This window comes from Vulpes vulpes, chromosome 1, assembly GCF_048418805.1.
Source record: "Vulpes vulpes isolate BD-2025 chromosome 1, VulVul3, whole genome shotgun sequence".
Lineage (NCBI taxonomy): Eukaryota > Metazoa > Chordata > Mammalia > Carnivora > Canidae > Vulpes > Vulpes vulpes.
Window position 1 is genome coordinate 146,368,860 of NC_132780.1, and position 27,474 is coordinate 146,396,333.

Consider the following 27,474-nt stretch of genomic DNA (forward strand, 5'->3'; position numbering starts at 1 on the left):
ACATATATATACTACATCTGTAATCTAGTTTTTAACTCAATCTCTCTTCTAGTCAATACTCTCCTTAACTGATTTCTTGCCTGCACTCTTGTTCTCTTACAATTTATATTTTATCGAATCACTGTCTTCTTCAATACATTCTCATGCTTTGCTATTGAACTTATAATGATATCCCAATCCTTTATGTACCCTAGGGCACACCATGTGACTAAGTTTCTGTCTAACTCTTTGGCCTGCTTTCAAAATGATTTTTACCTTGCTCATTCTGCTCCCGTCATCCTATGCTTCTTGCCTTTCCTCAAATATGCCAACTTTATTTCTACTTCAATAACGTTGCACTCATTATTCTGTTTTCTCCATTAAATCATCTTATTCATCCTTCTCTTAACTTCTATTGTGATTCTAATCCATCCTTAGAGAGGAAGTTCCTGATTCTCCTATTAAAATTTTCCCAGTCTATCCTCATTATTCTCTATTCTGTTGCCTATTTTAGTTCATAACATTTACCATTTCCAATATTATCTTAAGTATTTATTTGAAAAACAATTTCCTTCCTATTTCCCCTATGAAAATGTGAAGTCCATGAAGTTTAGAACCTGGTCTCTCTTGTTAATCATTCTATTTCAATGTACCGAATTAAATCCCTGAGACATTTTCAATAAATATTTGTTGAATGCAAGAATAAATTACATTACATTGTGAAGGTTATTATGAAAGAAAATACAAGGATCTGTGAGAGAGAATGGGGGGAGTTCTTCAGATTAAATGCTCAAAGGAATCTCTTGGATAACACTGCATTTACTTTGAAGGAGTTATTCTAGTAAATAATAGAAGAATGACTCTTTCAGACAGAGCTAATAGCTAACAAAAATGCCCTTAGGTAAAGAAAATCTTGAGGAACTTGAGAGAATTTAATAAGATCATTGATCATTATTGGAGCATAGAAATAAAGGGGAATGGAATGAAGTGAGATTAGCAAGGAGAGTATAAATAATATCATTCAACTTCTTGCAGGTCAGTTTAAGAGTAAGAGTAAGACTCCTCAAGGCTCATGCTCAAGTCTATGAGGGGTTTGAAAGTAGACTAATTAGGAAGTCTTTCACCTTAGAGATTAAGAAACGTGCTGCAAAAATAGCATCCAGGAGCTGCATTGATGGAAAGCACAGCTTTCCCTATGACTATTTCTGTCCTTGAAATAATTTGTGAATTTTGACACTTGGATAAGGATGTGAGTCTAGTGTGACAGTTCAATCATTGGTATTATCTGAAAGCTCCATGAAAAAAATAAAATCAAACACTTAGCAATGGAATAGAGGAATTGACGACACTGGGTGGGGAAGTGGTATCTAAAAAAAGATAGCAAGATAATCAAGAGAAAAATTTTCCAAGCATTATAGATTCAAAAAAAGAAAGGTGTTGTTGTTTTTAATGCATCTTTTATTTTGGAATATTTTTAGATTTATGGAAATTTTGCTAATATAGTACAGAGAATTCCCATATACCTTCACCCAGCTTCAATTTCCCCTATTGTCATCATCTTGCATTACCCTAGTACATTTGTCAAGACTAAGAAATGGATTTTACTATCAAAAACAATTCAAACTCTATTCAGACTTCACCATTTTTTCTACTAATGAGCCTTTTGTGTTTGAGGATCTGATCCAGGAGACCACATTTCATTTAGTTCTCATGTTTTCTTAGTCCCTTCTAGTCTGTAAAGCTTTCTCAGAATTTCCTTATTGCACATGACTTTTATATGAGAAACAGATAATTCCAGATTATGCTATTTTTAAATGCTTTGTATGAAAGAGATTTCTGTAAAATAAAAAGTAGACCCAAGAGAAAAATACTCATTCTTTGGAATCAAATTTGTAGCTAACATGCTTACAACATCTGTGATAATGCATAGAAATGACATGGTCCTCCTACACTTAGGCCTCCTTGTCTGTATTGAGCATTTAATAAATTTTGTCTTCACATTTGCAGGCAGCCTTGCAATTATCACTGACAAAATAATGGTTGCAGGTAAGAGTATTCTTCAAATCCTTGCAGTTAGAATACTTATCTTCATACTCACAACTATTAGCTGTAATAAAAACAAAGAAATTAGTCAGTTCATTATCGTTTTCCTCCATAGCAGCAACACAAACAATAAATTCAATGTAAGTGGGGAGAGAACTATTGAGCAAACATGTTGGTATCATTACATTATGATTGATGCAAAGGGACACATTAATCCATTACTTCTAAAATTTGAGCTTTTTGAGATGTTTCTAAAATTAATTGACCTATTTTCGTCCCTCAGAAAAGGAAATAAATTTCAATGAGTCTCTCTACAATTACACTGTCCAAAATTATAGCCTTTAACCATATGGTTGTTTAAATTTAAACTTAAATTAATTAAAATTACATAACATTAAAAAATAAATTTTCAGCTCATTGGTGGTACATTCCAAGTGCTCAGTAACCAATATGGGGGCTATTTTATCAGGACAGAGCAAACCTTGAACATTCCCATCATTGCAAAAAGTTATATTAGACACTGTTGCTCTATGTAGACTTTAGTGTCACTAATCTTTCTTTCAAGAGTAAGAAATCATTATGAGAATATGTGGATGTAAAAACAGGAGAGAATTTCACAATTATTATCAGACATTTCTACTTTGAAGTCCCTCAGTGGACACAAACACAATAACTCTCAAACTAAATTCATTATTCTACCTACAGGCTTGGCATTTCTTTGTAGTTTCTCCCCAACTCCCAACTCAATTCCCCTAATATCAGAGAAATGAAAGTCCTAACTACATAATTCAAACCAGGAACTGGGAATCAACATGAACTCACTGCTCTCTACTTTTTATTATACTCAACAAGTGCAAGTAAAAAACACTGTTTTTTCTACTACGTTCCTATCCCCTAGCGCTCATTACTATTTCTCTTCATTTATTTTGTCCTAATGTAGTAAAAACTCCATTTCCATTTATTTTTTGAACCCATGTTTTCAACAGTCTCTGAGCCAGCTTCCATCTACTTGTTGCTCCATACTACTGCCAGATCTTTATAAAACACAATTCTGATCTCATCATTCTTCTAATTAAAAATATTCCAATTGATTGATTATTACTAACAGGATAAATTCCAAACCCCTTAACAAATAGTATTCAGCAGAGGAGTAAATATTTTCTTCTTTAATTAATGTATAGCTTTGATATCATCAATACACTGAATTAGAGCTATACAATACCTCAGAAAGAATGCTACAGTTCAGTCTAGTGAATGCATTTGAAATGTAAAAATCTCAGTCAACTGTGTCGTTCAAAATTTTAATAACCTATCTCAACTAAACAAAAATACTAACTCTTTGTATTTATATCCATAACAACATTAAACATGAGATATTATATGACACTGAATTTAATCTTTTTGCTAAAATAATTTTGAAACTTCTGTGAGCTAATAATGCTACATACATATTTGATTGACATTTTAAAAGTATGTAAAAATTACTAGCAAACACAAGTGCTAGTGGTTATTAAATTAAACTTGATTATTCTAACTATACTATGGGGAAAATGAAGAATTTAGAACGATGAACTCATTGGTGTATAAAGAATGTTTGGTGTCTGAACTGAAGTGTGTCTGTGGTCTAACACCTTTATATTTTGTACATATTTTCTCTTTATAAAATGTCACTTTGATATAATTGCATTAACTTTGGTAGAAAATATATTTAATTACAATAAATTATTTCCACATAAACAGTTTTAGATATGCCAATATATAACAAGTCCAGCATATCACAAATATACATTGATGGTAGATGTTTCCTTAGGTTACATGTGGTAACAGGATTTTCATTGCAAATAATATATAGATAATGCATAAAAGTTTTGATTAAAAACACTCTCTTGAATACTTTTACTCTTGTCTTTTGTATGAAGGCATTACTTAAGTTAGTTACAATCAGAAGATTTCCTAATTCTTAAAAAGAAAGAGGGGCCTATGGCTCTTATGATACTGAGGTATGTTTCTTCTATTCCTACACTGCAGAAGAGTTTTTAATCAAGAAAAAAATGTATTTTGTCAAATGCTTTTTCTGCATCTATTGAGAAGATCATACAGTTTTTGTCCTTTCTTTTATTAATATGGTGTACCACATTGATTGATTTGCAGATATTGAACCACCCTTACAGCCCACACAGTTGTGATGAATAATCCTTTTAATGTACTATGTAATATACTATCTACTAGCTAGTATCTTGGTGAGAATTTTTGCATCATCTGTTCATCAGACAATACTCTATGTAGAAAACTGAAAAGACTCCACCAAAAAATTGTTAGAATGGATATAGGATTTCAGCAAAGTGGCAGGATATAAAAATGCACGGAAGCCAGATGAATTTCTATATACTAACAATGAGGTAGAAGAAAGAGAAATCAAAGAATTGATCCCAATTTACAATTGGGCCAAAAGCCATAAAATACTTAAGAATAAACTTAAAGAGATTAAAGATCTATACTTTGAAAACTATAGAACATTTATGAAGGAAATTGAAGAAGACACAAGGAAATAGAAAAACATTCCATGTTCATGGATTGGAAGAATAAATATTGTTAAAACGTCTACACTACCCAAAGCAATCTATACTTTCAATAAAATCCCTATCAAATTACCATCAATATTGTTCACAGAGCTGGAACAAATAATCCTAAAATTTGTATGAAACCAGAAAAGATCCCGATAGCTAAAGGAATATTGAAAAATAAAACCACAGCTGGAAGCATCAGAATCCCAGACTTCAAGCTCTATTACAAATCTGTGATCATCAAGACATTATAGGTACAGACACAAAACAGACATATTGATCAATGGAACAGAATAGAGAACCCAGAAATGGACCCTCAACTCTGTGCTCAACTAATCTTCAACAAAGCTGGAAAGAATATCCAAAGAAAAAAAGGCAGTCTCTTCAACAAATAGTGTTGGGAAAATTGGGGAGCCAACATGTGGGAAAATGAAGCTGGACCACTTTCTTATACCAGACACAAACATAAACTCAAAATGGATGAAAGACCTAAATGTGAGACAGAAATCCATCAGTGTCCTAGAAGAGAACATAGACAGCAATTTCTTTGATCTAGGCTGCCACAACTACTTGCTAAATACATCTCCAAAATCAAGAGAAATAAAAGCAAAAAGGAACCATTGGGACTTCATTAAGATAAAAAGCTTTTGCATAGAAAGGAAATAGTCAACAAAACTAACAGGCAACCCACAGAATGGGAAAAGATATTTGCAAATGTCTTATCATATAAAAGGCTAGTATCCAAAATCGATAAAGAACTTATCAAACTCAACACCAAAAAAACCCTCAAAATATTTAGTTAAGAAATGAGCAGAAAATGTGACCTGACATTTATCTTGAAGAAGACATACAAATAGCCAAATGACACATGAAAAGAAATGCCCTAATCACTCAGTATCAGGGAAATACAATCAAAACTGCAATGATATGTCACCTAGTACAGGTCAGAATGGCTAAAATTAACAACTCAAGAAACAACAGATATTGGATGTTGAGTATGTAGAGAAAGAGGAACCCTCCTACATTGTTGGTAAGATGCAACAGTATGGAGATTCCTCAAAAATTTAAAAATAGAGCTAGTTTATGACCCAGTAATTGCACTACTAGGTATTTATCCAAAGGATACAAACATAGTGATTTGATTGATGGGGCACATGCACCACACTGTTTATAGCAGCAATGCCCACAATAGCCAAACTATGGAGAGATCCCAGATGTCCATCAACAAATGGATGGATAAAGATGAACATAGAGGGAAGGAAGGAAAAATAAAATAAGATGAAAACAGAGAAGAAGGCAAACTATAAGAGATGCTGAATTCTAGGAAACAAACTGAGGGTTGCTGGAGGGGAGGTGGATGGGGGAAGGGATAATTGGGTGATGGGCATTAAAGAGGGCACTTGATGTAAAGAGCACTAGTTATTATATGCAAGTGATGAATCACTAAATTCTACCCCTGAAACTAATAATAAAGTATATGTTAATTAAATTGAATTTAAATAAAGAATTAAAAAAATAAAAGGTTCCCATAAGGGACAAAAGAAGTCAGGCCATTTTATCATATATACTAACAAATTAATGACTTAAAACTTACTGCAGAGTCCTTTGTCACAGTGATATTTGCAGCTGGCACAAGATTTTCCTTTTAGGTAAGGGGTATGCATCTTGTTAACAAGATTACCACTGAAATTTGAAATACAGAATGTCAAACAGCAGTTTAGTTTATGCTCCCAGGATAGCATCTATCACCACATATAACTGAATATCAATGTTTTCCATCAAGTCAAATAGCTGAAAAACTAAAGTTCCCAAAATGTACCAGATAACAATGTAAAGAAAATAATTCACATTCACTAACTTCTTTGACCATAATTTCACAACCTGACCAATTGAAATGGAATAAATGGGTCTAAAATTTTCATAGTGTATTTCATTCAATATGAAAACATTCTTTCTCCCCCAGAAGACTTGGTCAAATTGCTGAAGCAGTGTACCCCAAGGTACTGGCTAGTGATAAAACATATCCCTTAGAAAGACAGCACAAGCTCCTGCAACTTAGAAGTTGCAGTATGGAAATGCTTAAAGTTACATATAATTTTATATTTAAGAAATATAACAATTTCTGTAATATGAACTAAGGAAGGTAAAGTCCCTGGATAATTTTGGCTTTAGATGGGGGGGTTGATTTTAATATAGTTTTTGGTGTGTGTTTTTGGGAGATAGGATAGCTTAGGAAGGTTTTTGAATCTCTAGAGGTTTTGTGTGTGGTTTTTAATGTTTACAAAAAAGGAGAAGGTAAGAAAAAATGGTTTTATTAACACTAATCGCTAAGGTGTATTAGTCTGCTAGTAAGTAGCCTACATCTCATTGATGGATATTATTCAAGACAGTCTCAATTGTACGAGGTGGACAAACAACGCACAGCAATGTATCTGAATCTCATTCCCTGCATGGGATATAACAAACCATGTGTGAGCCCCTGGAAAATGTGGAATACATACAAATATATTCTGGAAACTCCCTCACCACTGCTTTTCCTCATTCACTCCAACTTTCACTTCAGATGCCTGGATCCAGATCCTCCTCTCTTACAGTCAACCAGTAAGTTTGGATGCACTATTCTAGGAAATTTCCATTCTTTCTACTAAACCCTAGTAAGTGCCTGCAGGAAAATGACGTTGGAGGTTTTACTTCTCACCCTGGAGATCCATATGCTCAGGTTACCTACAGTCTACCATCATCTGTTATGGTAATAATGTAGGTGGTTTTTTAGATAAGCAGGGCAAGGAATATCTTAACAGGAAGAACCGAAATCACCATCTGCCATCCCCTACTGGCCACTCCACTATCATCCCTTGCTTATTCATCAGGAAGTCACTTCTTAAAGTGTGAAGTTAGTGAGAACTGATGCTATCAAATCTAGGGAAATGTGCACTACCCATGCTCATGGATAGCCATGAGCCCAAGGGAAAGGCGACTGAGAGAAAAGATGTCACTTTGTAACTGAGAGAGCTTCAGATTTTGTACTTGGAATGGAGAACGTAGTTTCTTCCATGATAATTTGAATGTATCTCAACTTAAAAGCATTTCCAAAGATTTATTCCTTCTGGATGGACCTAGAGGGTATTATGCTAAGTGAAATAAGTTGGACAGAGAAAGACAGATACCATAGGATTTTACTTACATGAGGATTCTAAAAAATAAAATAAAAAGTAGAAACAGATAAGTACAAGAACAGACTGATGTTTTCCAGATGGGCAGGGATGGGAAGATGGGCAAAAGAGTTGAAGGGGAGTGGGAGATACAGGCTTCCAGTTATGGAATAAATGAGTCATGGGGATAAAAAAGTACAGCACAGGGACTATAGTCAATGGTATAAAAGCATTGGATGGCGACTGGTGATAGCTACCCTTGTGGTGAGCATAGTGTAAAGTAGAGACTTGTTACTATGTTAAACACCTAAAACTAATGTGACATTGCATATGAACTACACAATGATTTTTAAAAATGAAAAAAGGATTTATTCCTTCCCTTCACTGAATTATGTTTTATATTCTAGTTTGTTTACTATATAAGAATTTTCAAATATTAAATTGCATTTAGTGGTATTGCACTACCCTCTAAGGTATATACTTACGCAGGACAATATTGGCAAACATAGTAGTATTTTAGACTCTCTTGATTGGGACAATAGGCAATTCCACATCCAACATGATAAGAAGAGTACCAAACAACCTACAAATCCAGAAAGGAATATATGAGAATATATTAAATAAGAGGGAAAATATTTAAAAAATAGTGGCAAATGTAAAACCAAAAAAATGTTACTATTATAGTTTATAGCCAGGTACCCTTCAAAAATAATTAGCTCAATTATTGAAACAAATCACAAATTTTAAAATATTGTATTTTAATGTCCACTAACTATTTTATCCATTTCTAAAATTCTGAAAAAGTACAGAACATGCTTCCTTACCAAGTGTTACATCAGCTATGGAAAAGAAAATTGACAGCTCTAGATGAAGTACCAGCCAGGACTATTTTATCTATTCAAGCTCTTACCCAAATTGAACATTGGACTTGGTCATAATTCAGAGATGCTTTCATATTAAAGCATTTGTGATAGAAGTATTTTCATTTGTTTCTCTTACCTGGGTGTAATGTCCAATAACTGCATCAGAACTCTTAGGTCCTACACCATAGACAAAATCATGGTGCTCCTCATACCAGTTTTGGATTGCATCTGACCAGGAAGCAGGGTAACTTGACATAAAGAGATTCTCACCACATTTTGTATCTAAAGAGAATCAGATCATCCTTGAGGAAAGAAATAATGCGTGGAATGGCAAAAAAAATCAACTATATGAACACAAGGATGTTGCCCTTCAAACACAGTGCCTATACTCATAACTGTTAATACATAATAAAAGGGCTCCTGTATTTCTCAGCCCTAAAGCTGAATAGAAGACATACCTGTCTTGGTACACCTGGATGGTTTAGTGGGTTAAGAAGCTGACTCTTGATTTCAGCTCAGGTCATAATCTCAGGGTGCTGATTGAGCCCTGCATTAGGCTGCCCACTCAGCCCAGAGTCGGCTTGAGGATTCTCTCTCTCTCCCTCCCTGTCTGACCCTTCCCCTACTCACACACATTCTCTCTCTAAAATAAATAAATTAATATTTTCAAAAAAGAAAAAGACAGATCTATATAGCATGCTGAGCCTGTCATCAACATCCAAAACTTGGAATAAGTTAAAAGGACCTTATGCTTTAAAAATCCTCTGAGAAAAATCAGAGATACATTCTTTTTTTATTTTTAATTTTCAAAATTTTTTTATTGAAGTTCAATTTGCCAACATGTAGTATAACATCCAGTGCTCATCCCATCAAGTGCCCTCCTCAGTGCCCATCCCCCAGTTACCCCATGTCCCTGCCTGCCTCCCTTGCCACTACCCTTCATTCGTTTCCCAGAGTTAGGAATCTCTCATGTTTTGTCACCCTCTCTAATCTTTCCCACTCATTTTCCTTCCTTTTCCTTATAATCCATTTCACTATTTTTTATATTCCACATGTGAGTGAAACCATATGATGATTGTCCTTCTCCAATTGACTTAATTCACTCAGTATATTACCCTCCATTCTTTTTTATGCTAAATTCTTCACGTATGTAATGTCTCCTGTGCTCTCAGCTTTGTACTGTAAATTTGCAAAAGACACTGACCAACTTTTTCTTCTTTTTCTCTTCCTATTGTCTGCCTTCACCAGAGATTTTGCACATATCGGACCCTTTCTAAGTGTTTATGATTATGATTTTGCGTGCACTTGGAAAAAAGTTCTACAAGCAGTCTCTAAGGGCTCCAATTAAGAGGCAACTGACATCAGGATAGATGGCAGATTTCAAAGCTTTTGGGTCCTCTTAATCACTAAATCAGAATGTCCTAAGGCCAAATCTTATTAGGCAAAGAAGAGCCTTGCAGATGGTGACATCAGCAAGATGGTGGAGTAGGAAGCCCTGGACTCTCCTTCCTCTAACACCCTGATCCAGCAACAATTCCTGAACAATTTGCCCTTGAGGGAAATCCAAAGTTACCCTGGGAGAATATGAACCCAGACTCACTGCCCCTGCAGGGTAGGGAAACTGGGACACCCTCTTGCTAGAATGCCTATGTTCAGCCCAGTGCCTGTCATCTGATCAGGAAGGTGTCTCCTAGCTCCCTGCTTCTCCCAGGGGAAGCAAAGAGTTGGTTCATCTGTCCAGTGTTCCAACCTTCTGTAAGGAAGCTTGCCAGTTGTCTGGCTTCTTGCAACTCTGACAGTCAGGCAGAGGCTAGCCCCCTGGACCAGAATGGAGACGGTGGCATTGGCGGTAAGTACCACATTTCTTCCCCTTGGCTCAACACAGAGCAAGTAATGGAAAAATCATAGTTCTCAGCTTCCTCCTGGGGAAGCAAAGAGTTGATTGATGTGTCCAATGATCCAATTTCTCCAAGGCTGCCTAAAGACCTGACATCTGTCTTGCCAATCTTGGAGCTCTGATGGGCTTTGCACAGGCTCCTTGGGTGAGAGCAGAGATGGTGGTTTGGATTGGTAGATGCCAATGCTCCTCTCCCCAGTTCAGCACAGAGCAATCAGACTAACGCTACTGCTGCCTATTTCTCCCTGGGGCAGGAAAAATAAGGTCTGGGTATCGAGTGCCACAAAATTTCCAGGAGCTTCCCCGAAGACTGGTTTCTGATATGCCTCTCTGAGAATGTCAAAATTTCCTTTTTAATGGCTGAATAATATTGCATTATATATGTGTTCATGTGTGTATACATATCTTTATCCATTATCTATCAATGGACGCTTGAGTTGCTTCCATAACTTGGCTATTATAATTAATGCTGCTATAAACATAGAGGCATATGTATCCCTTTGAATTAGTGTTTTTGTAATTTTTGGGTAAATACCCAGTAGCATAATTACTGGATTGCAAGATAGTTCTATTTTTAAGTTTTGAAGGAACCTCCATACTCTTTTCCACAGTGGTGGCAACAGTTTGCATTCCCATGAACAGTGCATGAGGGTTGTTTTTCTCCACAGCCTCTCCAACATTTGTTTCTTTTATTTTTTATTTTGGTCATCCTGACAGTTGTGTGGTGATATCTTATTGTAGTTTTGATTAGTATTTACCTGAGTGATGAGTGATGTTGAGCATCTTTTCATGTCACTGCTGGCCAACTGTATATCTTCTTTAGATAAATGCTTCAAGTCTTCTGCTCAAAAAATTGGCAGAAGATTTGAACCGGTGTTTTTCCAAAGAAGATATACAGATGACCAACAGCTATGTGAAAACTAATCATCAGAGCAATGTACATCATTACATTTCTAATCTAATCAGAAAAATGTACATCAAAATCATGATGAGATATCACCTTATACCTGTTGCAATGTCTATTACCAAAAAAAAAAAAAAACAAAAGACAACAAGTGATGGTGAGGATGTAGAGAAATTGGAATCATGTACACTGTTGATGAGAATGAAAAAAATAGTATGGCTGTTGTGGAAAACAGTATAGAGGTTCCTTAAAAAATGGAAAGTAGAACTACGAAATGATCCAGCAATACCACTTCTGAGCATTTATCCAAAAGAATTGAAAGGATCTTCAAGGATCTTGAAGAGATATTAGCACCCTCATGTTCATTGCAGCTCTAGTCACAATAGGCAACATTTGGAAACAACTTAAATGCCCATGGACAGATGAATGGACGATAAGATTATATATATATATATATATATATATATATATATATATATATGAATATAATTCATATTATAAAAAAAGAAAAGTTTTGCAACGTGTGATAACAAGTATAAGCCTTGAGGACACGATGCTAAGGGAAATATGCCAGTCACGGAGAGATTACTGCATGAGTCCATTTACATGAAATACTTAAAATAGCCAAATTCACAGAATCAAAGAGTGCAATGTAATGGCTGGGGATGAGGGGAAGGAGAAATAAGGACTTACTAATCAATAAATTTCTGGTAAGCGAGGTGAATCAATTCTAGACATTTGCTGTACCACACTGCACCATAGTCAACAATATTGTATATTTACAATACATTTAAAAATTGGTCAAGAGTGTAGGACTCGTGTTAAGTATTCTTATTACAACAGAATTTTTAAAAAAGCATTGTTGCTACAATAAAATTAATTTAAAAAATAAGAAGAACAAAATGCCTTGCAGCCCAGAAATATTTGCTATCTTTTAAGCTCTCAATATTTACATTTTGGTAGTTTGAAATATAATGTCTACATATTGCTTAAAGGGAGTATAAAATATTCTTGGATATTTTCTTTAATATGGAAAGAAGGAAACTAAGAATCTAACATAATTTGATCTCAAGACTATTTGTTTTAATCTTCTCCTCCTGAATGCTGTATGGCTCTTCATAATTTCATTATAATGTTAACATCAACAATATAAATAGCAATAGTTAGTTCTACTGAAATTACAGGTAATAATTCACTACTGTCAAAGTGAGTATGCCTATCATATCTGATAAAGTAAATAAATATCTTATGTAAAGTTTATGCATAGAAGTTTTCTCTCATAGGTTTTTATAATTCTTGAGAATTTTGCAGCTTTTTGCATGTAATATATTATTCTATGCATTATAGGTACACAGACTATACAAACTACTTGACTATTATCAAAAAGTAAAAACTGAATGAACATACACAAAATACGCATCATGATTTTAAAAGTTTAAGTATTTTTAGAGCAAAATTCAGGAACAATTCACATGATTCAGTATATATGTGAATACAAAATAAGGAGATATCCAAACATCAAACAGCTACACAGTACTGCAAAAAGGACAGTGGATTAGAAATCAATAAACCTATCTATCTCTAACTGACATTTCACTTAGCATAATATCCTCTAGTCCCATCTATGTTATTGCAATCATATGTGGAATTTAAGAAACAAAACAGATAAAAATAGGAGAAGGACAAGAAAAATAAGAGGAAAACAGAGAGGGAGGCAAGAGATTGCATAAGAGACTCTTAACTATAGGAAACAAACTGACGGTTGCTGGAAAGAAGGTAGTGGGGGATGGGGTAACTCGGTGATGGGCATTAAGGAGGGCACTTGATGTAGTGAGCACTTAGTATAGTATGCAACTGATGAATCACCGAATACTGCCTCTGAAACTAATAATACAGTATATGTTAATCAAATTGAATTTAAATAAAAGAATAAAAAATAGAAATCAGTCAATCAATCAATCAATAGAAAATTACAGTATATGTTAATCAAATTGAATTTAAATAAAAGAATAAAAAATAGAAATCAATCAATCAATAGAAATAGAAATCAATCAACCAATAGCTTGGTTAACTTTACAGTATATGATGCAACTTTGGGATGTGCTCCTAGGATATTTCTCCTATGTCCCTAATCTTTGAAGCTGGAGAAATGATGATAAATGACCTGTTGACTCATGAGCTGGTTGAGAGGAACGAATGAAGTATTGCTTTAGAAATTATTTGTATAATGTAAACAATCAACAAGGACAAAATGATACTTATAATTGTCTCTCCTCCTACAGAGAGTTTGATTTTTTTAAAAGAGCAATATAAGCAACATTTATTCACTTCTTACAACATACCACAATGTTCCACAATTCTATTTGATCTTTCCAATATTATTTTACTTGTTCATTTATTAACAAATATTTACTCATTTACATACTGGTTTCTCGGTCCTTTGCTGGGCTATGTTCTAAGGTGCACTTGTTTGCCCACTTTTGGGCATTTGCTGCTGCTTCTTTGTTCCATTCCTAAATGTCACAAGAAAAAAAATACACTTGAAGATTCAACTCCAATGAAACGTATGTTTTATAATCTTACTGGTAATTTAATATACACCACTTTAAAACTTCCCTGGATATATTAATTATCATTGGTATGATAAGATCTTTTTGTTAGTTGTGTGTGTTTATCTGCTCCAGTGCCAATTTCCACATGAGAAGTCCATAAATGATGTGTCTATTGAGAGAAATATCTAATACAATATCTGACAATTTATAATAACACAGGAGCCACACCTGTGGATTTTTAGTAAATAGTGCTAGACTAAATATTTATCAATATGTGAACTCTTTAAATTATACTTCAATAGTAATAAACTGACCTAGATCGTTCCCAATTCCACTTGCAATCCATTTCATTCAAATGGGAAATATCTAGCTTTTATGGATCGTGTCTTGGAAAAGTGGACTATTACTTACCCTACATGGCTCTGATTTTGAGGGAGAGGGACCTCCTTTTTTATTTTATTTAATTAATTAATTAATTTATTTATTTATTTTGATTTTATTTTTCAGATGTGCATCAGTTGAGTTTAATAAAGAAAAATGTGGTTCTGAGAGGAAATAGCTCACTCGTGTGTAGTCGTTTAAACAAAGCAATGTGAGGTTTAGTTGAGGGTAAGGATTGCAACTGTTGAGAGCACCTTGTCTTCGGTACAGTTCAGGGTCTCTCCGTTCTTAGGCACAGATAAGCCTTGTTCTTGTTTCTTTTTAGGAGGGATATAGCTACTGAGACGAGAGGCCAAACTGTTTTTCACGAGATCGTTTTACTTTGAGCTTCATTTTCTTCTGGTCAGGGTCATGCACAACAGCCTGTCTAGTGAGACTTTGTTTCATTGCAAACGTTTTGCCACAGCCTTCCTGTTCACAGGTGAATGGGCGCCTCTCCTCGTGGAAAGAGAGGATGTTGTGGCTCTGGAGATTGAACACGGTCGTGGAGGTTCTGCTACAGCCTTCTCTTGGACACAAGAGAAGGGACACGTCCCTTTCTGGGGCGTGGGTTTTCATGTGCTGCTTAAGGTGATCCATGCGCTTAAGTGTCTTCTGGCCATACTTCACATTTTATGTCCTTTATGGGTTTCTCTCACATGTTTTAGGAGCTCTGTCCATGTTTTGGCCACAAAGGGACATTTGTCTTTTTGACACATATAGCCCTGGTGGACCTTCCCGTGTCGCTTCCGCCTGCTGGGTGAGGTGAGGTGTTTCCCACAGCCTTCATGGGCACACCTGGACAGCGGCTTGCTGGTGTGCTGGCACTGATGGATTCTCAGCTGCTGGGGTTTCTTTTTTTTTTTTTTTCCTCTTTCTTTCTTTCTTTCTTTCTTTCTTTCTTTCTTTCTTCTTTCTTTTTGCTGCTGGTGTTTCTTGAAGGCCTCCTTACAACCTTCAAAAGTGCATACATATTGTTTTGTTGATTTTCCCTTACAACCTTCAAAAGTGCATACATATTGTTTTTGTTGATTTTCGTATTTGCGTTCAAAATGTTTGTTCAAGTTTGATTTTGTGTTGAATTTCTGATCGCAGCCACTAGCTGTACGAACAAATGGCTTTTCCCCAGTGTGAATCAGAACGTGGCGGCTCAGATGGTAGTCCCTGACAAAGGCTTTGCCACAGCCTTCATGGTCACAAACAAATGGTCTATTACTGGTTTGTCTTCTTTAGGGGTCTATTTGGCCGTGTGCTTTCTCCGTGCCTCCTAAACGTAGCCGCACCTCGGAATCACGTGGCGAAATTGTACAAACTCCAAGCCCAGAGCCGGGACCTCCTTTATTTTAGACGAGGGTAGATTGTGAACAAAATTGCAATGGCTTCAGATTTGGTGTCCGAAGATTTGGCTTCTAATTTTGCCTTCCCAACTTAAGAGCCCTGTAACCTTGACAAATTATTTAACCATTATAAGGAAAATTAGTTTCTGCTCTGCCCACATTACACAGCTCAAATGAAATAGTAAAACAAAAACAAAACTTGTAAGCAAGGTTCTTCAGAGATGCCAGTTACCAGCTCCCTGCTCTAATCACTGCTGATTCACACCACTAGCCTTTATCACTGCCTCTTACCATCTTTAGCATGTTGCTGGCAGGTGGAGAGACTGATTTCCTTAGTTCATTGTGTTTATTTACAATCTCCTTTTGGACTTGCGTTTGAGTGGTTAACAAAGCAGTAAAGGATGGATCCTAAAGGGAAATAACATTAAAGTTACCCTTCTAACATTTGTTAAAATTGCATTTAAGAATGAATAAGTGAATTCAAGAGAGCAAAGATCATTTTGAAAAGCATTCAGTTCAAGTCAATATTAATTGTTAAGCATTGCCAATGAACCTGAGCCAAAGCTATGACAAATACGAAAGAAGTAATTTGAAGCTTTGAGAATGAGGATGAAATTCATGGCATGACAAATTAAAATCTCCTCTGAGGCCACAGATACCAATTTCTAGTTTCAAGAGAACTCTAATTGTGCTTTTTCTAGCCATATGAGTGATATTATTTTATAATCATAATAGTACGCAATAGAAACATTAAAACATATTCATTCACTTTTGAACAGGCTGCAGCAGGTGGAATGAGAGTGGGCCTCAAGATTCATCTTAGGTTTTAAGGAAACCTTGACCTGATATGGTCTGTATTTAGAGAAATAATGTAGTTAAAATGTAGTTAGGGAAGGAATGTTCAGGTTCAAAGTGCATTCAATGCTCCAGTAAAATTATTCTTCCTATTATGGTAGATATTGTAATCTATTTTATCATGTTCTAATTTCATGGAGTCACTCAGAAGATAATTTTGCAATATTAAAAAATTTCCAAGGCCATTTAGAGGGAACAAAGTCACCCAATTAATGGGCCATTGCTGAGTCTGTTTCTTTTTAGTAACAGAATAAAGTATTAAATCAGCTGCTGAAATTTTTGGTATATTTTATCATTCTCTGTGTGTGTGTGCGGGGCCGGGGTGTCTAGCATGGAGATAGAGAACAGTATGTAATTGTTCCCACAAGGTCTAAGATATTTGATGACTTAAAATTACAAATTGCTGTTATGTTGTATGAGCAAGAGTTTCAAGTCTAACTCTGAACAGATAGGGCCCTTTGGTGATTTTCCCTGATACATTGGAGTAAGTTATTCTGTTTTTCCTCCAATACTGAATTTCCTCAAAGCTCTCCAAATAGTGCAAACTTAGGTTTAACCACGTTTGTTGTTGTCACTATTTATTTTTGTGCCTATTTCTCCCCCTTGCTTGTATGTTCCTAAGGACAGGGACCAATAGTGAATTTCATTGTATTCATAGGTCTAGCACATTCCCAGCTACTAACTCCTAAGCTAGAAAGAATGTGCCTGTGAAATATTAGCCGTGGCCCACCTCTGCTTTATAAGAAAGCATAAAATAACATCCTTGGATGTTTCCTATTGACTTTCAAAAACCTGCTTAATAGAATTTCATTTCCAAACACTTCAAAAGTTTGGTCCCTGAGAAAAAAGTCATTATTTCCTCCTTCTTACACTATCTTGCTTTGTGGATACAAATCCTACTGAAGATATGTCTGTTGTTTTTAAATGAGTTTCCAGAAAGCTTTTATTAGGTTACAGGGAATATGAAGAGTGTTGAGCATAAAATGGATCTAACAAGGTATCTATCTACCCTTAAAGAATTTATTTCAATTCTTTCTTCCTCTCCCTTTGCCCTTTCCTGCACGTGCCCTGTCGCTCTCTCTAAAATTATTAAATGAAGTCTTGGTACTCCCTCTGTCTCTTGCCCTCTCTCAAATAAATAAAATATTTTAAATAAATCTTTAGAAAAGAGATTCGGAAGGTAGCAAACTTTTTGAATGAAGACCTAGGTGATGAAAAAATTATCTTCAGATTGAAAATTAATTATGGTAACATAATGACTATATTTCTGAATGCCACATGAGTTTTGAACTAGTGTCTGAACCCTGGCTGAGGAGTGCTAGTTATCTTGTTTTCTCAGTTAAAGAAGAATGTAGAAACAGACTGCATTGACCAAACTTCACATTCAGAGTTTTTCTGATCAGAAGATAGACACCTTATATAGGCATCTACCCACCAAACTTTTAAGGGAATAATTGATTCTGTTCTTCAGATAATTAAAGTGAAACAGCATATTAGAAATAATTAGAACATTTTATCCTTTATATAATAATTGTAAAACATGAAAAATCCAAATATTTAAGATCTTTACTAAAGTTTCTTTTTTTAATTTAAAAAATAGGTATAATTATTCTTACATAATGACTATGAAAATAAATGTGATGATGTATGTGAAGCATTTGAGATAATATAAATTTGAGATTATATAAATAAATTGTTAATTTTCTGTGAGGATTATATTGATTTAAATAAAAGGAAATCACAAAAGATCTTTAGACAGGAAGAGTTTCATTAGCTTTTAAACCTGTAAAGCATTGCTGTCAAAAGAAATATAATTATAGCATCAAATGTAATTTTAATTTCTGGGTGGCCACTTCAAAAAAAGAAAGAAACAGATTAAATTGATATTTATAATATACTTAATTATCTGACAGATTCAAAATATGTTTTCATCATGCAGTCAATACTAAAATTATTAATGAAATATTTTACCTTCCTTCTTTACCAACTCTTGAATTCTGCTATGTATTTATGCAGATCTCAGTTCCAACCATCTATATTTCCAGTATTCAACACCCTCATGTGGCCAGAGGCTACAATATTGGTCACCATGCCTTAGACTTGTTTTAAGTACTTCAGCAACCAAAGAGTACTTTGTGATGTACCTGTGTCTTCCTTTTCACTTTTGAAAATTGATCTAATATCTTTCTATTCCCCAGGGTTGCTCCACATGTTCTAAAAACATTTTCAGCTTCGACCATACCTGTCCATTTGCAGGAAAGAATGGAAGCAACACAAGAGCCAGGAACAGCAACTCCAAGAATAAGGCCATTGCTGGGAAAACAAAATAAAGGGAACAAAGACCTGCATTGGATTGTTTAGTGTATGAACTTCTGAGGAATACAGAGAGAAAAACCAAGACATAACAATGTAATGATCTCAGTTATTCCAAATTTATTATATAACAAAAGGTTTGTTACATGATGCCAGTAGAATGATAATGGATTTACCCAGAAGCAACCTTCCAATGGAGATCCACAGAACAAAAGGAAGTACTTGATTGAAGCCTTTGAAATACACCTATAAATGTTAAGTATATACTACCCAATTTTACCCTAGTTCTACACTCTTGTCTATGTAGCTAGTTTCTTGTTCTGGAAATGGCTTCTCCACATTGCCCATTCAGGAGAAGTAATAGCTCCCAAATGCTAATAATACTTTGGCATTACTGTATTAGTTCTTACTGGTTTCCCTAAACCCTTCTTAATCCTTTTAAATATACTGTCATTAAGATCTTTTCAAATTATTAGTTATCATTTGTCATTTCTTTCCTGCTATGAGTCTGTCTCATATAAGATACTTGTCATTCTTAGAACTCTAGATAAATCCATTGGGAAATTAGTACTTTTCTTTAATACTTTCAACTACTCTTTCGACTATACCTATGCAGCCAATGTCCTCATTCATTTCCATTCAAACCTTTTCTTTTATTACAATGCCTCAAATCCCTCTTAAAAAGGCAATATTCTCCTTCTGGATCTAAAAACAGGAGGTGGATTTCTCACTTTCAAGATTGGATTAACCCACCCAAACCATATTAATACTCTTAATAAATTCTCATCATTGCCTCACTAATTTAACTCCTTGAAATCCTGAGGAAATATAAACTGGAAAAGATTTAGACATACATTTTTATTACATTAATATTTATAAGGGGAAATCATTATAATTTATTATATACTCAATCATAGGGAGATAAAATGTCCAGATAAATTAGAATATATCCTCTTGTTAGAGTGTATTAGACATAACAATTATGTCTCCAATGTGTTATAACAAAAAATGCTTATGCTTCAAAGTTAACAAAATAGTATATGGGAAATCCTTAGCTTCCATTATGGATGAATGTTTGTGCCCTCCCAAAATTCATATGTTGGAGCCCTAGTTGCCAGTGTGGCTGTATTTGTATTTGGGTTTCTAAGGAAGTAATTAAGATTAAATGAGGTTATAAGAATGAACCCTTTTCCAATAGGATTAGTATACATATAAGGAGAGACACCAGAGAGTCCTCTCTCTCTCTCTCTCTCTTTCCCTCTCTCATCTCCATACAGGTAAGAAGATGCCATGTGAGAATACAGTGCAAGCCAAAAAGAGAAGTCTCACCAGAAACTGACTATCCTGTACCTTGGTCTCAGACTTTGAACCCTCAGAACTGTGAGAAAAATAAATTTCTGTTGTTCTCACCACCCAGTCTGTGGTATTTTGTTACGGTAGCCCAAGCAGTGCCACACACATTCCAATAGTTGATATTTGAAGGTTAGGTTATTTTTTAGAAAAATTTTTTAAAAGATTTTATTTATTTATTCATGAGAGACACAGAGGTAGAGAGAGAAGCAGAGACACAGGCAGAGGGAGAAGCAGGCTCATGCAGGGAGCCTGATGTGGAACTCGATCCCGGGTATCTATGATCACGCCCTGGGCTGAAAGCGGCACTAAACCACTGAGCCACCCAGGCTGCCCTGAAGGTTAGGTTATTTTTTAATGAGTCTGAAGGTTCATAAAATGTAGTAATCTGAAATCTTCTAGAGCTACCTATAGATGACAAAAACTATGTCATATATTTGCGGTCATTTTTAAGATAAGGTAACAGAAGAAATTTTATTGCATTGTGATATTGACAACCTTGATGTGTAGGGAGATCTGAGATACTATGTTATTGTTCTCCTGGAGGACAGTAACAGAAAAAGGACCTCATCCCCTTCTCCCACAAAGTTAACCATCAGACAAAAAGACAGGGAAAGAACAAACGAGATTAAATGGAAATGCAAGAGATGAGTTTATCTTCATCTGGTGAGACATCCTTTTCTGCATTTTCTATAATGACGCTGTATTACTGTAATTACAGTACTTAGAAAAAAGAAAAAGCCTTTTTTTTGCAGAAAGATTATTAAGTCTTGGGAAAGTGCCTCTGACTTTGTCAAACCTATTATTTGCCTTTTGCAACCTGGTGTAGCTAATAGTTTAAACATTATGTTGATCACATATAAGAAGAACAGATGCACAGAGGTATTAAATTGACTTCCTGATGGTATCATTTCTAGGTAGTGTATGGCTGGGCCAGAACCCAAGATTTCTCTTAACATCAATATCCATTTCCCACTAAACTGTATTATTCTTCTTGGGGCATGGACTTCCAGGTAAGAATGAAAGCATCTAATGAATTTTCTGCCTTGACAAAAAAAGGCATGCATTACTATAAATCTTTTTGTGACTGTTAAACAGCTGGTGGATTACTAAGCACATTTTAGAAAATTAGGAAAAAAATGAACACAATGTGAACAATAAAGTCAATCTTTTTCTGTTGTTCCTCAAATATAAAATAAAACTTATCAAACTTAGAAAGCTCAAATATTTTATGGTTTTGAAAATACTGATATGATACCCTGTGTATATGTAAGTTTGGTGAAATAATGGAGAACTTTTTTGGCATTTTAATGAGATATTTTTGTCCATTTAGTAAATAGAATAGGAAGGGAAATAATTGGGATGAAAATCACAAAATTGGAAACATTTCCTATAAGGGTTCTACAAAAGATACAAATTATGCAGATGTTTCTACAATATTTTGGAAATTTAAACTTGTTTAGAGCATTATAATATTACTTATAACACTAATAAGAGCTTTTGTTTATACTGTAATGTTTAGGTAGAACAGCAGAAGAGATGGGATAATAAAATGAAAAATTGAAGACAAAAGAAAAAATATGGAAAGAAAAATTAACTTAATTCTGTATAAAGCAAACATATAAAGTTAGGGTCCACAAAAGCTATTTTTGTTTCTTAGAGATGCCTGGCCCTGTACTGGGCAAATCTGAACACTGATAATTGACACCTGGTACTGTGAGAACAGGAAGAGTGCACTATAGGTGTTAAGAAGCCTGGGTGTTGTCCTTAATTCTGTTTTCCGCAGCTCATCTTTAACTAGCTATATGAAACTGAAAATCTTTATCAGGTTACACTAGTGACATAGGATCACTTCATACAGTTCTTGTGAATGAGGTAAGTGTTGTTAGAGCAATTTGAAAACAGAAAAAAAAACATACATTAAGACATCCTGTCTTAGCATTAACATTACTATTTGTATTGTCAAGTGGGATGCCTGTGGCCTTAGCAGGGAGTGTTCCCCACAGAAATCCCTCAGCTTGCAGGCACTTCAGTTGATTGGCTGAAGCCTCCCATAAGACTACATTACAGCTTCACTTCTACCTTGGAGTAATTTTGCTTCTCTCCCCTTCCTTCCTACAGAATTGATACCAAATGTTTTCTTTAACTTCTGTGTCTCAGATTTTGTGACCTGAAGAACCCAACCTGGTACAGAATTCATTAGGGTAATCTTTTCTCCCATAACTCTAGTCAGGATGGGCTTCTCATTAATAACCTCATTATTCTTTGATCATATGCCCCTTATGCCTCTGCTGATGTTAGTCCTTAACCTGGATTTTAGATACATCACTTAAGAATATGAACCTTTCTAAGTCCATCTCCCCAAAGAAACTCAGAGGCTTGTCTCTGGGTAGGAACATTCAAAGCCCACCGAATAAAATCTGGTTTTATTCAAATTTTCTGATTCATGTTCATGGTTTTATTTCCCTTAATTTCTTTGCATTTGACTTTTTTCTGTAACTGCATTGCATGTAAAGATGGCTCACTCTGTATTTGCTCAGTGACAGAAAGACAGGAGCTTACAGAGTCTCCAGGGGACTCTCTGATACACTAGTGTCCTTGGGCATGCACATCCTTCTGTTGTGGCCTCAAGTGGGCCTCCTAGAAAATGTAAGAGCAAAAGAGAAAAAAACGATCCTCCCTTTTTTGCAAGTCAGCAGCAATCAATTTCCCTTAATAGATAGACATCCATCAGGTTTTACATACTTTACCCATGATAGTATGCTAGATATTTTTGAGAATGGTCAAGTTAGTGAGACAGGATTCCTGCCCGCCCTCAATCTTAGCATTTCGTTAGGGGAGCCCATCATTCTAGTGCCCACAGTGTGAACTGGCTGTACTTTCCCATGTGTGCAAAATGTAAACTTTTATTTTCTTTTGCCTTGGCATATTCTTGGACTTTGTAGAAGGACAGGGAAGAATCTGGCATAAAACAGGGCTCTGGAAGTTAAGTATTTCAGATACAGTAACCCTAAATAGCAGGTGCAGATAGGATATATTTTATTTGCACTTCCATTTGGTAGAGTCACACAGAAAACATCAGGAAGAATTAGGAAAGTAACTGCCTCTTCCTGTCACTTACTTGCATGTAGATAATTTCTAAACGTGTGTCGTTATACATCTCCTCTGCGATTTCCTTAGGAACAAACCTTAGATTCCTTCTAAATCATTTCCCTTAAGAGAGTTATTTTGCCACATGCTGTCACCAAGTCTCTCCTTTGATAAGATTTTCTCCTCTGTCATTCATAACTTTCCCTTTTTCCAGAGATCAGTAATTTCTCATAAGTATGACTAGAGAAAAGTCAAAGGGATTTCAAAGATTTACGATTCTAAGTGTTGATAATTTACTACTGATTATAGATAGCAGGGCAGATTGTGCCTTTCTGAAGCATAAATTTATATATATACAATTAAGTTATAGCATCTTGTTGCTTCTTTACATTTATTTTAGGACCACCACTAAGTTTGAAACACTCACTTAAAAAGATAAATGAGTTGTTTTTTCTAAAGATAGGATACCACTTCTTATTAATTAATGAAAAACATATATTTACAAAAATTATACAGGCATACCTTGCCTGAAAAGTCCATTCTATGGAAGCAAGGATTTTCAAATTCTAAACTAAGGAGAATTTATTTAGATCCTAAGAGGGGAATTCATAAAAGTGTCCATTTAAAAAGGTAAGCTTGTAGGCTTCTGTTCCAGTCATGCTGTCAAAATAGGCAGGTTTTTTATTATCACCTTGATATGAACTCTGGAAAAATGATAGAAGCGAAAAGATAGTGAGAAAATCTGAGCAGAATTAATTCTCTTAGAACCTCTAGTATGTAGGCATGTGTGTGGGTGTGCAATGGTATGTGTTAATATAATAAAGATATCAATCCTAATTAAATTAATGTGAAAATTATAACTCTAATAAAAATTCTGATTGGCCCATGAATAACTGAATATACCTTTTATAAGAATGATTAATTTGGTTATATTTTCATATTAGTTAATAAAATAGACTTCAAACTTGTGTTGACAAAAATTTGGATGTTATATTAGGAATGAAAAAATGGGTCAATGAAAGTGAATAGAAAATTTAAGAGACAGACCAAACAAGGTAGCAAAAAAGAGCATTATAGGAAGAGCAGATTGTTTAGCATTTGATTTGGGGGAAATTCCTTTGCTATATGGAGAAAATAAACACCAGATCCTTCTTAAGCATTACCCATAAAGATGAATAGAGATTAAATTTATAAATATATGAAATGCTTTACGGGCAAGTTTTCAGAACCATATCCCTGTGCCTCTAAGTGAGCTATATAATGAGGCTATCCTATGGTGATTTTGTGTTTCGTGTAAAGGACTGTGTCGCTCTTTATGGGTTCATTAAAACTCCCAACATTCTAAAGAGTACATATTATTCAATACCCCAGTTTACAGATTTCCAGTCTCAGGATCAGATATTTAATAATAAAATGCCATATGTTTGCATGCAGAAGAGAACCTGCGGATAAGCCCAGACAGTTTGGCCTCAAAGCCCTAACTCCTGAAAGAAGGGGATGGAAATGTTTCAAACAATTAGACCAGAAAAAAATACCATTAAAAGAATCAACACAGGGGCTTTTGGGTGGCTCAGTCAATTAAATGTTCTACTTTTAAAATTGGCTGGGGTCATGATCTCAGGGTGGTGGATCCAGCCCCAAATTGGGCTCTGTACTCAGCTCAGAGTCTGCTTTAGAGTCTGTCCCTCGGGATCCCTGGGTGGCGTAGCGGTTTGGCGCCTGCCTTTGGCCCAGGACATGATCCTGGAGACTCGGAATCGAATCCCACATTGGGCTCCCGGTGCATGGAGCCTGCTTCTCCCTCTGCCTGTGTCTCTGCCTCTCTCTCTCTCTGTGTGACTATCATAAATAAATAAAAATTTTAAAAAATAGAGTCTGTCCCTCTCCTTCTTCCCCTCCTCCTGTTCTCCCTCCCTCCAAATAGACACATAGGTAGATAGATGATAGATAGATAGATAAAATCTATCTAAAATAAAATCTAAAAATAAAAAATAAAAGCATCAACACAAATGTGTATCATGTGTGTGTTATGGGTATGGACACGTCTACATACCAATCAGCACAGAAAAGTATTTGATACAATCTTTTCAAACTTTTGACGTCATATTTAATCTTCCTCCTGGTCAGTTTCTTTCATCTCATCCATTGGTCTGTACTATAGAAAGCAGCCCATTACTCTGAACAAAGTTTGCCAAACTTCTAGACTTCTCATCTAGGGAATCTGTAAAGATACCTAAATAATAGGAGCCACCTTGACAGTTCTCAAAAGCAAGGTTTTTTGTTTTTGTTTTTTTTTCCCATTTCCACGTATGATTTACTGCCCTTACTTGAATTTATTAAAAGAAATTACTGGAATTATTAACAGTATCTTATTTAGACATTACTTTAGAGGTCTGACACTCTTCCTCCTAATTTACCTCTTTCTCTTACAAATCTGAACTCAGTTCAGGGGCACCAGCTGACCTTACCACTCAACATTATGGAGTGGTTCCTGGATTTGCAAATCTTCATTGGTTTAATTTCCCTTGATGCTCCTCCTAGAGGGTGAGTCATATAGGCAGATGTAGGTTTTGGTTTAACTGGCAAAAGACAAAAATCCAGATCTTCTCTGGCAACAGTGTAAATCCTCCCTAAGCTCCCTGGATAGCAACTAGCTGTAGAGGAGAACACTAACAAAATATTTTGAAAGTAAAATCTTCCCTCTGCAGGGTAAATAACTCCTTACATATTGTCATTAGGTATCATTTCTTATTTGCCAAAAAAAAGTTCTTTTTGGCAATTGTTTCCTTATATAAAATACAGCAGATATTATATTCAAATCTTTATGTAAATGTAAGCTTAAAAAATGTAGCTGCTTGTGTAAATTAACTTATGATCAGAAAACTTCTGAGTCTTTTGCTTCCTTTTTGATTTGAGTGAATTTCATGAGGGAAATTGTATGTTATTCTGATAATTGCTAATGAAGTTTTTTTACCTCTAGGTCAGTGCTATAGTTTTGTTTCAATAGATTTAAAATTATTAGAAATAGCTTCTGATCCTTATTTAATAATGCCTGTGTCAACACATATCCACAAATGTGAATATTAGTAAAATTATTAATATGGAATACATGACACATATGCTTAGTTTTTCATTTTTCTATTAAAGGAAATTCTAGTGTAATTGTTTCCAAAATCATAGATATGGGAATGATATTACTTATTTTAGAATGAAAAGTAAAATTTAATTTGAATATTAAATTTGCTGTGTTTGGAATAGTAGAGCTATATGTTACTTCCTTAGTTTAAAAAGAGTACGAAAGTTAAGCTCATTACTCTCAATAAAAGTTATTAACAACATTTTGAAAATCATACTCTTTTACAACATACCGTTTACTACTGAAAAACATAAATATATTTGCATAATAAATAGTTCGTCTTAAAACAAACACATTACTTACTGTTGATTCTCAGAGACAGGTGAAGCATCTGCTTTATCTGTGGGAAGGACGGTGGAGAGAAAGAAGGTTAGAGCAATATATGTACATTACACTTATTTCCTGTTTTTGGCCAGTATGGTTGTGCAAGTAAATCTAAGTCAACAGGTCTGAAACAGGATTTGTCACGCCAATAGTCTCGTTGCTTGTTGTATAACTGCAGTTTTGGCAATATCTTGTGATTCTCCACATGGCTTTAAAAAAATTTTTTTTTTTTGGATGACTTTTCTTCAGCTCAAGTGATTTCCTTAGATGTCACCTTTGCTGTGCATTTATTCTCAAGTGCCCCTTTGGCATCTAGAATTGAATTCTCTATAGACCTTGGGTAGAGGGTATTTAATATTTCCTATGTCAAGAATAAGCAGATTGCAGACCTTGTGCAGAGCTTTTTCTCCTATGGAGTTTAGGAAAGCTGTTTCCTCATTTAAAGCAAATGCCTTTCTCCTGGATATTTCCTAGGATGCAGGATGAGTCCACAAGTTGACACATTTACTTACTGGGAGCTCTGATGTGTCCGGTACTGTGGGAAACCACATATAAACTAAATGTAGATACTTGTACTTATGTGTGCATTTCTGCAAGTAAAACTAATTTTGGTTCAATGTGAGGGCTGTGGGGATCATTCTTTAGTGTATTATAGCAGGACTCAATTTGTACAGGATGTCTGAAATTAATGTTGA

The 27,474-nt window shown here is 35.0% G+C and overlaps 1 protein-coding gene and 1 pseudogene across 1 annotated transcript; both read right to left on the reverse strand.

Moving 5' to 3' along the window:
• Window positions 1-1,440: 1,440 nt before the first annotated feature.
• On the reverse strand, window positions 1,441-26,794 carry LOC112914227 (cysteine-rich secretory protein 2-like). The gene is made up of 8 exons (XM_025991221.2): window positions 26,759-26,794; window positions 18,809-18,879; window positions 16,003-16,119; window positions 13,828-13,915; window positions 8,738-8,883; window positions 8,224-8,321; window positions 6,181-6,269; window positions 1,441-2,086 (listed from the first exon to the last, which is right to left on the reverse strand). Exons 1-8 carry the CDS (start codon window positions 26,784-26,786, stop codon window positions 1,959-1,961), a joined length of 765 nt encoding a protein of 254 aa, XP_025847006.2. The 5' UTR covers window positions 26,787-26,794; the 3' UTR covers window positions 1,441-1,958.
• LOC112914126 (transcription factor IIIA-like) lies at window positions 14,506-15,872 on the reverse strand (annotated as a pseudogene).
• Window positions 26,795-27,474: the final 680 nt, after the last annotated feature.